Source organism: Rhyacophila brunnea, unplaced genomic scaffold (genome assembly GCF_057557595.1).
Source record: "Rhyacophila brunnea isolate RB1 unplaced genomic scaffold, BYU_Rbru_1.0 scaffold_1, whole genome shotgun sequence".
Classification (NCBI taxonomy): Eukaryota; Metazoa; Arthropoda; class Insecta; order Trichoptera; family Rhyacophilidae; genus Rhyacophila; species Rhyacophila brunnea.
The window spans coordinates 1383401-1400941 of NW_028232751.1; the positions used below are offsets into that span (position 1 = coordinate 1383401).

The window sequence follows — 17541 nt, forward strand, 5'->3', positions numbered from 1 at the left end:
TTAAACACGTTAACGAATGTGCTTTCTTAATACCGAAAATTCCGTCATTTTGAATTTTTAAAACCGGTATTTCGGTATTGATAATTATTGGAATACCGGTATTGCAATCCCTAGGCACAAGGTTCAATACCGTATAGGGTTTTCTAAGTATAGTTGTAAAATTAGCCATGCACCGGAATGATAGTACCACCTTAAATGAGTAAGTGAATAATTTTACCTTTTTTCCCCTTGATGGTATAAACGACGTACGCCTTTGCAAAAAGTGCAAGTGTCGGGTAATGTTTCGCGTGCGAATTTTTATATGTTATAATGTCACTATCTCATATTATGATAACGCGACGGACACCTTCGTCACTGTTCTGGCAGAAGACACTAATTCGAAAAAAATACATATTGAGTTAGTACCAAAATGTTCATTATTTCAAACTTTACCGTCTGGAAACCTTCTTAATAAATAAACAGTCTTTATTTTAAAGTCATCCTTTTTACGATTACTTAATAAACTCACATGATAGACCATTATTTCAAACTTTTTAACAAGTTCAAAGTAAAACTACTCAAAATTAGTATTATCCAGTTAGTGTGTTCTGCCAGAACAGAGACGTATGTTCTTTCGTTCAATAATTAATACCAATATACAATACTTTTTTTACCACGTCCGTTACTAATAAGATCATTTGGGCCTCCACTAGGGATTGCAATACTGAATGAAACTGCAAATACCGGTATTTCGATATTTCCTATTGAATACCGGTATAAATACCGGTGTTAGTGAAATATATGAAAAAATCTACCAATAAATATAGATATAAAAATCTCTTTAAAATATTATTATGTCATAGAAAAAATATCTAAATAAGTACCTTCATATTATAATATGTAAACATTTAAAAATAGGTAACGATAAGACATGGTAGAGATATTGATGTTAACAAATACTTAGTAATTGAATGATTGACACTTTTTTTCGAATGATCTTCCAATAAATTGTTGTCAATTTATGGCTTCGGCCGTATGTTGTAGCTTAACCACTAGGGAATGACAAAAGAAATAGCGTATTTCAAAAAAACACTACCTTATTCTTAGGTCAATAATTATTATAAAGCAATCATTATTCATAAGATGTTTATCAAACTTGAATGGTCAAAAACATAGCTTATAATAAGTATCTTTAGAATCATCTTCAAATGTGTTAATCTTGCCGATTTTTTGAATAATAAAATGCCTAATTCTTGTCAAATTTGGGATCACAGAGATTATCAATATATTTTTTTATCGTGAATATTTTACAAAAATTATCTCGTAATAAATTATACTAATGGTTTTATAAATGCGTTTAAAAATTAATAAATGTAAAAAATCTTAACACCATTGCACAGTTATGTACCGAAATATGACTATATTCTAAAACATTAGAGGCAGAGGTTTAAAAGAATACTATTTTATGTAACAAAAATACGTTATGCAGTCATCAAATGTTTAAAATAACTATAAAGGATAATAAGGCTTCAAAATTATATAAATAGATTATCTACAACGTTTAAGAAGTGTCCAGAATCGTGGTTTGAAAATACAATAAAAACTCAATTTTGACCTTCGACGAGCATGTCCCCCCTTAACCTATTAGATCCATAACCTGGATCCAAATACACACAAAAATAACATGTGGAACCAGAATTCAATAATGGAACAGACGACGCAATGAGTTGACTCGGCCTTCGTAGGCGTGTAAAAAATTCTTTAAAAAAAATATAATGTCGGGTGCGACTCGAGCCCATAATCATAAATAATTACAAGATAAAAAGAACTTTTTATATACCACGTTTTTAAATTTTCTGTTGAATCATAATATAAACTTGACAATTCTATGTATTAATAAATACTTTTTTTGTACTTGATAGAAATACTGAATAAATATAGAATACTGAAATGTCATTTTGACATTTCATATTGATTTCCATAGTAACGCACATATATATTAATAATTTAGTTGCTAGGACCTCCTTAGCAACCAATAATAGTGTTTTACTTTTTAAGATTTTTTTTCGAAAAAATAACTTTCCATACAAAATAGAATTAACTGAAAATTAATTAAATTCTGCTTAAAGACGGTTAAAAGGATTAAAAGAATGCATTGTAATCATGTTCTGATATATTCTAAAAGTTAAAATGTCTAGCTAGTCGGGGAGTTAGTTAAAATTCTTTAATCGTCTAATACAAATCTTGCACAAACAAGAAAAAGTTTGTACTGGACACACAAGAAAAAAATTGTACTGGACAAACAAGAATACGAGCTAATAAAAACGTGGTAATAGAATAAATATGTACTGCTTCATAATATTCTTTTTTATCCGCGCCTCAACTAATTTTATTATTGAACAAAATTCGTACCACTAATGTATGTAAACAAAAAGCAAAGTTGTATTATTTATATTTTATCAAGCAGTTATTGGGTTATTTTTGAAGAGATAACTCAAATATGATGATATAAGTATATATATTAATTTAATACTCATCTGATAAGTTTTCAAAGTATGATGATTGATTAATAATCATACTTGATTATTTTTTATAGAAGAGTGCCTTTTGTTATTTTACCACGTTTTTATTAGCTCGTATTCTTATTTGTCCGGTGCAGATTTTTCTTGTGCAGTACAATTTTTTTCTTGTTTGTCCAAGATTTTTAACTAACTTCCCGACTAGCTAGACATTTGAAACTTCACAACAGAACACAATGGCAATTCTTTTACTTTAAGCAGAATTGAATTCATTTTCAGTTAATTCTGCTTTGTATGTTTCGGAAAAAAAATCGTTAAAAGTAATATTTACTACTCACTATTATTGATTACTAAAGGGCTCCTAGCAACTAAATTATTAATAATATACACGTGCGTTACTATGGAAATGAATATCAATTGTCAAAATGACATTTCTGTATTCTATAATATTTATTCAGTATTTCTATGAAGTACAATAAAAAGTACGTGGTATATGGAAAGTTCTTTTAATCTTGTAATTATTTTTAATTGTGCGCCCTTGGTCGTAGTAGGAATATTTACTTTTAGAAAAACCAATATAAATATACAATTTTTTCTATGTTATTCGCCGATATTGTATTTTAGTAACAATACATTTCCAGTTGCGGAATTTAACAAGCCGTCTACAAATGCCGTATTCTCGTCAAGCAGCACCCACCTTTGAATATAGACACCCAATACTAATAATACACACAAATACCGCACTGAAAAATAAAAATATACACCCCACTTATTCTACGATTTTTGCTCTCCCTTTGAAACCTTGAGGATAAATGTTTCCCGGAGGAAATATAATATAAAGAAAAACTGAAAAGCTCTGAGTATAAGGGATAATAGTGTTTATTGTACCATTGGAAAATCTGATATGTAATGATATTTAATCGGTGCTCAGACCTAATGATGCGGGACACTTTCTTATATACAGAGATGGTTTTAGATTTCCAGAAAATATTTATTCTTTGAATAAGCCGTCACTAATTTGATTCCACATAAGATACTGTAATATTTTAATAAAAAAGTACTGAAAGTGCTTATTCATTTTTTTTTTTTTTTTTTTTTTTTTACACATAGTGAATATTACAAATTATTAATTCAAGACGTTCACAGCATGACCTTTAGAAACAAAGAAATATTATTAAAACAGTATTATATAAATGTTATTAAACAGTAGGAAAGTGTAAATACAAGAATATATATATATATATATGTTACACCGAATGTGTGAAATTAACTATTACATGAAATGCGCAAAATTTTGGCTAATTCATGTAATAGTCAAGCCTGTTGCCTTATTCATGAATAAGGTAAATTTTCTGCTGAGTACATGAATTCGCCAGGGTATGGAATTCTTGAACTGTCAACATGACAGAAGAAAAAGTAAATTTAATACGGATGGTTTTATTAGTTATAATTGGTCATAATATATTATTATTATTATTAGGTTAGGTTAGGTTAGGTTAGGTTAGGTTAGGTTAGGTTTTGTAATTCTGAATTAAATTATTCAACTGAATGTCCATTTTGAGGTTAGCTATCAAGTGTCAACAAACTATCACAAACATTCAATCGACCATTGCACGTTTGATACCCAAGCACGAATCAAATCGCGAAAATACTTTTCAATAAAATTCTTCCGTTATCATATTATAGTTCTAGATTTTTTTGCGCATAGTAAATGTATATGAACGTCATTGTAGGACGACATTTGACACATTTGTTTAGTTTGATTAGTTGCAAAAAACACCACCGGAGCGCGATCATCTATTTTGACCATAGATAATATATGTACATTTTGACCAATGCATGAGCATTTGATACATTTGGTTTAGTTGCAAAAAATACCACCGTAGCGCTACTATTTAATTTGTCCAATACATGAACTAGGCAGAAAAATTACTGCCGAATTCACGCACTCTTCAGATATTTTGTCTAATTCATGAATAAGGCAACGGGCTTGCATTTTTCATGATTTAGGCAAAATTTTGCCCATTTCAAGTAATATTCAATTTCTCACATTCGGCGTAACATATATATATATATATATAAATTAGATAATTTTTTTAATACATACAGTGATCATTTCAAATTATCAATTCAAAACGTTCACAGCATGACATTTAGGAATATTATTTAAGCAGTATTGTATACATGTTATTTAATAGTAGACAAGTGTAAATACAAGAACAAAAACATATATAAATTAAATACTTTTTTATTAAATATAGTGAACATTACAAATTATCAATTCAAGACGTTCACAACATTACATTTAGAAACAAAGAAATATTATTAAAAGAGTATTATATACATGTTATTAAACAGTAGAAAAGTGTAAATACAAAGAAAAAATAATATATGGCTAAGCAGACCCAATTTTAAGAATTTATAAAACAATGCCCACCTATACTCATCCTCATGCAGGTGGAATATGTGAATATTCGAAGTGATTTGGTGAACTGAGTTATTGCCCTCCCAATCGGCATTACCAATGGCAGGCTAGTTCTGTATGCATACTTTCACAAAAGACACATTTACATTGAAGTTTAGTGTAATACCTTTTACTATATTTTTCACACCAAAAATGATGGTTATCACAGATCGTACCTAGAATCACTACTAAGGTTTTTCTGCACTAAATTATTATCGTAAAAAAAATAAAGCCTGTATTAATATTATGAATTGACTGTTTTCTCTTTTTTTTGATAAAAAGTGAGGTAATAAGAATATTTGTGATTTTTTTAATCTCTTGTTACACTGATACATGGGAATAATTATATACAGTATGTAACATTATTTAAATCAGCGGTCCCCAACCTTTTGGACCTCGCGGACCACTAAACTCAAAATCTTGAATCCCACGGGCCACTACCACGTATTTTCCCACACTTATTAAAAATTCGATATGTCAATATAATGATAAAAGAATTATAATAAATAAACTTACATAAAAAAATCAGTGTGTGTACCTATATACGCGCGTTAGAAATTATACGTCTTTGGCGTAACAAAACAAAAAACAAAACTTGTGATAAACTAGATTCTTTGACTAGCTCCTAATTATCTTGTTAAATTACACACTCAAGAAAGAGGACCACTTATTGGAACGCCGTTGGTTTATTTCTATACACTTTAACTTATATTACTAAATTATATAATTATTTATCGTTTTTTTTTATTTTTAAAGTAACAACTGCCACTATGACGTTTAATAATTTGTTTACGTAAGAAATTGCAAATGGCCGACAATAATAAATTCGCTGCCTAGGCAACGGAACAATTATAAATTATAATATTATACTGTATAATCGTCACGATTGCAGTATCATACTGTGGCGTAAAGGTAGTGCGTTCAGCTGATAACCGAACAATCGGTGGATCGAATCCAACCGAGTGCGTTTTTTTCGTGTGAAAAAATAAATTATGTGTTACATGTCACACGCCAAAAATATACTCTGATTTGATTTCCCAAACGCGCAAAAATGTACTTTCATATTATTAATGATTTAAAAATAAAAGCTACATGTTGCACCTATTGAACTGGTACCTTTGCCGGTGTATCAGGTGCTGGTTGGTTGGAATAATACCGATATATGTCGATATTTGAATTTTATTTTATCCCGAACAGCTACGTTTATTCAATTTATTCCTTCTTTCACACATTGAATACGGACTGACGACGTAATATGGCTAAAATTGAAAAAAAAACATTATAAAAATATAATGAAACTTTTTAATAAATACGAAAATTGAAAATATATTCAAATTACTCTGCGGATCACCAAAATTCTCTCACAGACCACTGGTGGTCCGCGGACCACCGGTTTGGGACCGCTGGTCTAAGGTACTCAGTTGAACGGTAATCAACTGTTTTATCAGTCAAGACCGATCTCAACTACCGTCTTCAAGGCATATGGTATCCAAAGTCAAAATGTCTCTAAACCCAGACGATATTATATTTTGGTGACAGGCAAAACTGTTATAATAAAGCTTTTATTATATATAATATATCTCCTTCACGCAAGTATTTATGATATTTTGTGAAATTCGAATGTTGTATTTAAATAACCACTAATTACAGTATACTTGTCGGTGCGTAGTTTTTCTTTCGCATTATACCTACACAATAAAAAGTGAATGTTGCCAATATGTCGCAGGGAATCAATCGTACGTGAAACAATTATTTTATTTTCTAAAATACTTGAATAATTATTATTGCCGTTCAAATTTAACGATTTGGCGGTTTCAAGTGTATTTGGAAGGGTCAGTGTCAAAGGTTTCATAAGAAATACCTCGTAAAACCTCAGACCACACGAAAAATAATGTTTTGAAACGACTTTCTTATATTGAGATGTGATGCTGGTATGCGTCATTAGACACATTTTTTTAGTTAATTGCATCACGTTATATTGTAGTTCTCAAAGTTTTTGATACCTTATGCAGGGTCCACATTGGCAACATGTCGCCGGCAACCTCGTTAAATTTTACGATAATTATCATACTTATCTTAAAATTTAACGAGGTTGCCGGCGACATGTTGCCAGTGTGGACCCGGCATTATACATACACTAAACAGAAACTGTCTTTTATTTTTGGGGGGTTGTACCACGCAGTAAACAATTATAATTGTAATAAAACAACTTGTGAATACCTAGATTCTTCGACTAGCTCTGGTGTGGTGATTTAGAATCAGGTTCACAAAATAAATAAAAGTGTTTCTTTGGTTCATCGAACTATCCAAATTATTTGTTTTTCTTATTGGTAGGAAGTTGAAATGTAGTGCCGCTGGTTTAAAATTACCTTGTTGCTTCATTCCGTATTTATTAATATTATTTACTATTACTATTTTAAATATCTTGTCAAATTACACACTTTGAGCGCAGCTGGTTTAAAAATATTTTATTGAAATATATATTAATAATAAAATAAAACACATTAATACTAATATAAAATGTAAATAATGTAATTATTGTTGGGTTAGAAAAATACTTCATAACTTATTCCCAGTTGTCAAATTTGCAGTTATTATATTATACTTACTGTATAATCGTCACTACTGCAGTACCTTACCGTGGCGCAAAAGTAGTTCGTTCGGCTGATAACCGAAGAATCGGTGGTTCGAATCAATTAGAGTGCGTTTTTTTGTGTGAAAAAAATAAATTATGTGTTTCATCGGGGTGCTCAACTTTGTCACACGCCAGAAATACACTCTGATCTGATTTCCCAAACGCGCCAAAAGAAGTATACCTTCAAAATAAACTGACTTACACAGCGATCAATAATACATATGCAGTATTATCATGAGATCGGGTCAATTCACTGCTAGATAAAGACCTGCCCAAGCTCCACCACTTTCCTCAGTCCATAGCTCTCCGCTGCCTCGTACATCCACCAAGCTTGGTGAGTTCATCTATCCAGCGGATTTTAGGGCATCGTTATGGTCGATTAGTACCCACTAGGCATTTATCCAGTAGTGTTTAGCCCCTCCTGGGGGTACACATCACATCACGGGAGATGGCATTTTGCAGAAAGAGCTCGCTATCCGAATGGAAATGGCTGAAGGAACATTCAACTCGATGCGGAATGTCTGGGACTCACGAATGTACTTGGTCAAAACCAAACGCCGCCTATTCGACGCATGCATTCTGACGGTGCTGCTTTATGGTAGCGAATCATGGCACCTTACGAAGGCTCAGAGCAACCGTATACTGAGCTTCGAAAACAGATGTTTGCGACGAATACTGGGTGTGTGGTGGGTGGTATGACTTTAGGAGCAACGAGGAGATAAGAGAACGCACCAAGCAGCCTCTCATCATGCTGAAAGTGAATAGGTGGCGTTGGACCTGGCTCGGCCACGTGCTGTGGATGCCAGAAGAGAACTTCAACCTGGATTGCCTGTTCTTCAAACCGACCGGATTCCGGCGTCCTGGATGGCCGCTAAATACAATCTACAGAGTGTATACGGCGGAGCTATGGGATGCTGGTTTGATGCTGGTTTGACGAAGCAAGAAGACTGGGGAACGACAGGGATTCTTGGAGACGCCGCGTGGTGTCCATATGCTCCAGTTAAGGGGCGGATATGGCCAAAGAAGAAGATAGAAGTTTAGCCCCTCTACCTTGTTTTTTATGATTACTTGTATTTTTTATTCTAAATGTCATGTTGTGAACGTCCTGAATTAATAATTTGTTTTGTACTCAACGTGACTTTTTAAATAAATAAATAAATTATTATTGCCTGCTTAGCGAGCTTTATTATATTGCGTTCTCTTCGGCGCCTGAATAGTATCTTCAAAAGTGACCTCACATTTTGTCTCAAGCGTAAAGTGTTCAACAAATTTGTGCTATCAGTGCTCACGTATGTGTGTGAAATTGTTACATGTTAATTGTACTTACGTATTACGTTTCACTCTAACACAGTTTGGCTGAGCTTTCTTATAGGAAAGTACATATACGTATAGTACAGTATACGGTCATCCCTATAGTACCGAGATGAAAAAATACGCGTTGTTCGTGGAGCATTGCAGACAATAATGTTCCAATTTAAACCTAACCTAACCTAACAAATAATTCAGTATATCAGCTATTTTCAAAATTTGTGTGCCGCTGGCTTCTTTTAAACCGACAATAACCATGTTGTATTGAGACAAGAATTTTATCTCGGTACTATACGACCTAAAGAGGTTGGACGGTTTTTAATATACGACCATACATTTCCGATACAACATTTCACGGTGGAGTGTGACGATGCTTTGACCCTTGACTTGACTAGTACATAATTCATCAACAACAATTCACAATAATTAATGCTACAAATAACACAATTGTTTAATTGTCCGTATTTCAAAACAGGCAAAACGTGAGTAAACCAATGGGATATGTATTTCAATATGTGGTTTATATTATATTGAATAATTTAAATTAAATCTAAAAAAGAAATACTATTACTATCCAGTGGTAAAAAATATATTCACAAAACCTTGCGAGGGAGACGGAGAGATAATAAAAACCGTGTCCAGAAATTTATACGAATTTAGTTGGCCATATCAAAGTTCACCGTGAGCTATTGTATCGAAACAAATGGCCTTACACCATCGAGCTCAAATCAATGTCTAAATAAAACACTTAAAATATACATAATAAAAAAACCACCGGTATATAAGAAAATAGGTGGATAAGTAAATTAGAAAAATAATCGTATCGTATATTTTTAAATAGAATTCTGAAAAAGTTGGTTAACAGGTTGTTGATTCGTGAAATGCTTCACATATTATAACGCGTCATTTTTACAACGTTTTTCTTAGCTCGTATTTTTATTTGTCCGGTGGTTCTTTGTCCGGTACAAATTTTGCAATCGATGTTTAACTAACTTCCCGACTAGCTAGACATTTGAAACTTTTAGAATATATCAGAAAACGATGCCAATGCATTTTTTAATACTTAAAAAAATCAAACTGAAAAATCCAAAAAATCCGATGAGATTGGTTACGTGGAAGTACGACACAAACAATTGTTATCTTATATTTAATGTGACATAATATATCCCCGTTTAAATAAAGTGACCTTTGTTGCGAGTCGATCTGTAAGCTAAGCAGTGGTTGGCTAATATTATTAATAGGTCGAATCTATTTTAAATAATGTAAGCTGTGAGATAGCCAGAGATATGGGGAAAACTGAGGTTACAGCATGTTATTTTCTATATCAATGTATGACCTTACTCCACATGTATTATTATTTAATCTATGCGATGATGCCCATAGAACGCGTCGGGCGGGCGAAGTCGGCGTATGAAGTGTTTATTCATAACCATAATCACACGTCTCTTCCCGCGCATTACCCTTCACATATGTAATAAGCGGCACAAGCAGCACAAAATAATTATTTTTACAGCGTCTCTCATAACAAAGCAATAAAAATATTATATTATTTCGGGGCTTGTCATTAATATTTACGACGACATTATTCAACCAGCGAAATATAGGACACGGAACAATGACTTCTCTGTAATTAAATAATTGCTTTTCGCCCGTCGATCGACGACGCTTCGCGCAGCGTGATTTTGGTAGCCGTGTTCAATGAATGGACTTCTTTGTATTTTCATTAAATCGTATCGCCGAGAAGCGAAAAACAGTGACTCATACGGCAGGCGGGGCGCAAGGCATCGTCAAGTCCAGTGTGCGCTGGCGTATTTGATTACGTTGTATTTTCGATGATTTACGCGCCACTTGTAGAAATTTTGCGCGAGCGCCGCACTCGCTGCGTCAATGGGCTTTATGCCTATAACTATGATGAATGAAATATGTCCCCTATCTTCTAATAAATTAGTGAGATTGGCAAAATTTCAGACATGCCTAACACGGCGTAGTTGACAATAATTATATCACAACAATCATAGTACTTGAAATTTAGGTAAGTATATATTTTAGGAAGATTGTGAGATTGATTACTAAAGTGGCAAAAAATCTTTTCCCTAAATATCTTACGATAGCACCTTAATATTCTAGTGAATGAGAATTTAAAACATTGTTCATCAGAAATAACCTATTATTTTTGTGACAACGAGCTCTAATTAAATAAAGTTAAATTTATGTTTTACTATCAAAAGAAACAGTAAGATTTGATAGACGTATCGTTTTATTGTACTTGATGCGTTCGCACTTAATTGTGACGTTTCCCACAGATGGAAAACGATAAAATAAAAGTAAAACTGACATTGTCTTAGTTAGCTGCTTGCGTTCATCAAAATAAAATGCATGCATGATTAAAAATCACGAGAAAATACAAACACAAATTTAATAATTATCTAGGATTCAGTGTTGCCAACTGCCGTTGACAAAAACATGCATTTGGCAGGAAAAACAGTAGATTTTGTGAAAATAAAATGTCAATATCTTTTTTTGCCTGTTGAAAAAAAAGTGCAAAAAAACTAACAACTCATTTCAAAATTGTTAATCTATTAAATTAATCTAACAACATAATTATGATAAGTGAATCCCCGATAATCGTCAATGCGATGTCACATGCCTAGCACACATTAAATTATACTATCTAATACCATTATATTACTATAATCGGTGACGTCCCGTGGGGCTAGGCAGATTGAGCGTCGCTTGGGGGCGGCAGTTACCCGAAGGGCGGCAAATCGAGGAGAATTATTAGGTATATATAGAAATAGCTACCTAAACTTAGTAATAACGGAAATATCTTTCAATTAAAAAAATCAGCTCACTGGTTGGAAACAAAGTGTATTAATTACTATAACAGGCTTAACAGGATTGTATTTTTTTTGTCGGGCTTGATATGTCTAGTTTACCTCCGCTGTCCTTGGACGTCGCGTCCTTGGTGATCAGGAATGATATACGCAGATTTGCGAATTACATTTTAATTATAGGTAGGTACATACTTACGTAATTTAAAATTTATCCAAATATAAGTTGTTACGTGTATTTTAAAATGCACCTACCTATCTGAAACCGTGGACTCGTAATATTTGTCTATTGAAGCAGAGATGGCGTTCAAATAAGAATATAGGTCTTGTTAGTCATGTATCCATATTCCATACAACACATTTCTTAGATATTGGTGTCATGAAATGATGATAAAAAATACGGCATAAAAAATGGAGCGGCATTTTGGCGCTGCCCAGGGGCGGTATTTTGCCTTGGGACGTCACTGACTATAATGTCAAAAATGCTCTTATTGTTTTATTTCTCAAGTACTGATCCTACCTTCATTAAATATCTGAATAAATCAACTAAATATTTAGCTTATTTAGCACAATTAAAGCTGTTGAAGGCAATGAGATTAATATGGACAAAGCATCTGGAAAAAAAAAATGACACTCACTTTTTTGTCGGGTCTGCCGAATGGCATAATCTGTTATAACGCCATTTACAATAAAAGTGATATTGCTATAAATTTCCGATGCTTTTTGTCGGGTCTGCCGAATGGTTCGGTTCGAATGGGTTCAACATTGACACCACAAACACTGTTCTAACGCCATTACAATAAAGGTGAAAGTGCTATAAATTCCCGATGCGTGATATCGCATAATGGACATTGCGTGACGTCTACCTATACATGTGCGAATTTCGCTATGCGCGAATTTACTTGCTAGCTAATATACTGAGTGCGTTGGCCATTAATAATGCCATTGGTTGAAGGCATAAAAAACGCTAATTAAAACGCCATAGGCTAGATGCATTTTTTGCAAGCTAAGATGCCTACCGAAAAATGCTATATCTGGCAAGAAAATACGCTAAGTTTGCAACGTTGCTTATATTGTAGTTTATTTTCAATGGAAATTCGCTACTAGGAATACATTATTATAATATTGTAGATGGTCAGTATAGATGTAGGCTGCTGAATTATCTGAAAAAACAATTGTTAATGCTTGTCGTACAACGCATGCGTGGCTATCTGTGCTCGTAAGTTACACCATTTTACCAAGGTTTATGGGGTCACGGCGCTTGGGCTTTGAATATCGATGCCTCCACTCCATCAATACACTGGTTCAACCAGGTTACAAAATATACTCGAATTCGGATGGCGCATCAATCCTTAGTGGTGTATTTTGATTACGAAGATACGTTTCCTGTGGTTCGGACTATGGATTGCAATACCGAATGAATATATCAATACCGGTATTTCGGTAAAAACATATTTTAGAAACAAAGAAGTACATATCAATAAAATATATAACTATTAAAATACTATTTTATAGCAACCTAAAGTACCTAGCTACATTTATTATGTTGAACTTTGTAAATATGTATAGATCATAATAATTTAATTTAATAATTAATTTTAAAATTTAATTTCTAATTTTTACAATTACTATATTATGTCCGGGTACAGAAAAATCTCTGTGGAATTTAACGTTCTGTTATGAATTAGATCGATACGTAGATAAGAGATTGATTCTAATTAGAGAAACCACAACTTCCGCTGATAACAATAGCATCCTCTGATATCAATAATATTGTCAATTAAAATATTGATTCATTTATTCTAATTAATTCTAGAAAACCACAAAACAATAATATCATGTTATTTGTGTTTGATAATTGGAAACATCTAGAACATTATTCAATCTATATATGAACCATTGTACACGTAATTAATTTGTTAGTTCTTTGTCGACCATTGTACCTATAGTATGTAAGTTGGCTTTCTGTCAATTGTAATAAATCTGTATTACTTGTATTTTATCACCGTTTAATAAATCAAACATCTATCAAAAGTTCTTCTATTTTCGATTTGATATCTCCTGTGAATATATCCGCCCTCTTTCGCTATTCCTGACAAAACAATAGAGACTTTTACAGAGTCCTATTTCATAGTCCTCTGTATAATAATAATAAAATAGCAAATAATACCTTACAAGTATAAAGACTATTTAATTTCGTATATTACGAAACCTAAAAGACTTAGTGAAAGTGATTAACTATCTTACTTAAACTATTCCACTTTTTGGGGACGTAACAACTAGTGTCATCCGTGGGATTTATCAGAAAGAAAGTGACAAGCAGACGTCTTCTTCGAGACCTTCCAGTATCATCGGGAAAAAGAACCTTTGGGTTTTTGCTGCCGGGAGCCTCGCGGAACCGCATCTTCCAAGAAAGAAAGAAAACACAAGTGCACATTGTGACAAGATGTCTTCACGTAGATCATCGAGACATATCAACGCATCAAGATACAAGACATCAAGATAGAAGAATGAATTACAATACATTACTGTGAGTACATGCAGAGAACTATCCATTAAATTTAAGTTTTATTATATTTTATATTCTTATATTTTTGAAACATAAAAATTTCTATTATTTTGTATAAAAATTATACGCAAAACTATATAAAAATTACATATAGACCTCTACATATTTAAATTATTCAAAATAAATCCAGATAGTAATTCTAACACTTCAGAATCTAGTACTAAGAAAAAATCTTGCTCAAACTCTGATTTACGTTCACTTATACAACATTCATTTGATGGTAATAGAAAACAATTAAGTTCATTTTTACAAAATTGTGAAATTGCTTTTGAACACGCTGATGAAAATCAATATGACTTTCTACTTTCGTACATTCGTACTCAGATAATACATACAGCTCAATTAGCTTGTAGAATTAGATCCTTCAAAACGTTTGATGAATTAAAAGCGCATCTTAAACAGAATTTTAATTTTAATTTTAATGTTATTCACCCTTCTTTAATCTCACCAATGAAATTATTTCAAGAATTATCCAAACATGTAGGACAATTAACTCGAGGACGCGAATTACCAATACCGCTCACTATAGATAACATACATTCGATTATGGATATCTCATCTCTAACAGCATATTTTTATAAAACTAAAATAATATATGTTATATCAGTACCTTTAACTAGTACACAAGATTTCACTATATTCAAGGTAACACTTTTACCAATTCCGCATAATCCAAAAAACCCAGATGTATTCTCACTTATTCAAAATGAGTATAAATATATAGGATAAACTAGAACAAAAATACAATACATAAAATTCAACGATCTAGATAAATGTAAACCATTAACGAAAAAACATTTAATATGTAAAATAAGAGACATTTTCACTACATTAGATAATGGAATTTGTGAAACGAAAATATTAACAGAAACTATTTCAAAAATACCTTCTGATTGCTCTACAAAAACTATATTCGGAAAACTGAGTATATGGCATGAAATATCACATAGTAGATGGATATTTGTTCAATCAGAAAAAACAAAGGTAACTATCGATTGCCCTTCTAGACAATTAGAAGAACTAGACATATTAGGTACAGGTTTATTAAAATTAGAAGCTAATTGCAAAGCTTATACAAAAACCTTACAATTCATAGCAAGTAATGATGTTTTAACAAATGTTACTGTGACTAAAAGTGAATTTAATATAGTAAATGAAGACTGTTGTATCAAAAATGAAAACTTCAATGCTACCATACCTAATTTGACCCCTTTAACAATAACTAATGCTAATTTAGACGAGCTTAGAGTAGCTACGCATAAACTTAATATTTTCCAAGATGAATTGAAAAAGATGAAAGAAAAACCGACTTTAGTTAAACATTCTAACTATTTTACAATCGCGATATTTATCTTAATCGGATTAGTAATGTTATATTTTATGAAAAAATTATATTCAAAATATATAAATGAAACACCACATGGTAAAAATTGCATTCAAATATTTAATCAATGTCACAATACTAGGAGAAATACTCCAAGATCACGAGAAGATTATCCAGCGATGTCTTTAACAAATATTAATGCAGGATATAAGGATGATGAAGAGGAAATACCTGAACATCCTAGGCCCGTCACTAGAACGATGACTAAAAGATCATCCTCAATTAGAGATAATACATTCTCTTAAAATTAAAATAAAAATTTAAAAATTTAAAAATTTCACTAAAATAAAGATAAAAGGAAATGGTTCATAGTTCACATTTTTAATCGAAATAAATATTTCACATTTTTAACATGCATGTGATCAAATAAATATGCATATAAGTGATCAAATAAAAATGCATATATAAGTAATTGATCAAAAATAAAATTAAGTGTTCACATAAATACGTATACAAATAAGTGAATCCAATGTAAAATCAATAATACGTATATCAATATCTTTGATATATAAATATATTGATAATGGTTATAATTCTATCCATATAAAAATTACTTTGACACGTGTTAGCTAACAAATAAAAATTAATATGTCAATCAATCAATAATGGTTATAATTCTATCCAGATAAAAATTAAATGGTTATAATTCAATCCAAATAAAAATTAATTTAATACGTATAAATCAATAACATGTATATCAATATCTTTATATATAAATATGTTGATAAAATCAATAACATGTATATCGATTTTCCCTCCGATATATAAATATATTGATCATGATTAATCAAATTAAAAACTTAAAACGCGTTAGAATAAGAAAAACTTCATAAGTTAGAATAGGAAAAAATCTTAGTGTAAGAAAAGTTCTCCTAGAGAAGCTTAATTAAAAAAGTTTATTATAAGAAAAATTGAAAAGTTTATAGGATTTCTCTTAGAACAGGAACCCTTAGAAAAGTTAACCTTAGAATCCATGTAAAAGTTAAGGGAAGTTATGGAAAAACTTAAATAGAAAACTTAAATAGAAAGTTTCGAAAAATAAACATGGAAAGTTTAGAACGAAACACATTAAAACAAATTTATTCAATTTAAAAATTATTAATAATTAATAATAATCAATAATATTAATTTGATTATCCTTTTCTAATTAAAAATATTACCTTTAATATTAAGAAAAATCTATGTACTTATTCTATATTCTTTTGAATTATATAAAATCTTAATGATAAGAAAATGAAATATATAAGAAAATGAAATATATAAGAAATGAAATATGTTATTCATTGATCTATAAAGATCTTGACAATGTTCAACCCCTGTCTACATATTATATTTTGTCAACTTTTGAATTATATCAAATAAAAAGTTTTGAATTATATAGAATCCAAATGATTAAAATGAAATAAAATACGTTCTCTCTGTCAAAATAAAAATTATATTATATGTAAACATTTATATAATATTCATTATATTATCCTAGTATATAAACAAAAATAAAACAAATCTATTTTCAAATATTCAAATAGATAATTTAAACTATTTACAACATGTTGTCTATAAAAATGAAGATGTATCATTAGACAATAACAAAACTGTTTTAGAAATACCTTATTATAATAACAAAATTGTTAATTATTACAATGACGATGTAAAATTATATAAAGAATGTATCAATCAACATAACTACAAAAAGAAATTACGTTCATGCAAAAGAAATAAAAATTATCTAGAAAAACAAAACAAGATGCTGAAAGATAAATTAAATGAGATCTTCGTGTCAATCAAAGATAGGAATTTCAGACACTTCAACTAATGTACTTAAAAAATATTAGTTTCAGTCTTAAAGAGGGAG

At 31.1% G+C, this 17541-nt stretch overlaps 1 protein-coding gene across 1 annotated transcript in view; it reads left to right on the forward strand.

The window, feature by feature from the left end:
• Positions 1 to 15934, forward strand: part of LOC147079344 (uncharacterized) — a 41739-nt gene extending 25805 nt beyond the window's left edge. Inside the window, exons 2-3 of the mRNA XM_085949413.1 lie at positions 14708 to 15032; positions 15141 to 15934. Coding sequence (XP_085805539.1) covers positions 14708 to 15032; positions 15141 to 15934 — 1119 coding nt within the window. The remainder of the gene's footprint in view (positions 1 to 14707; positions 15033 to 15140) is intronic.
• The last annotated feature ends 1607 nt before the right edge of the window (positions 15935 to 17541 follow it).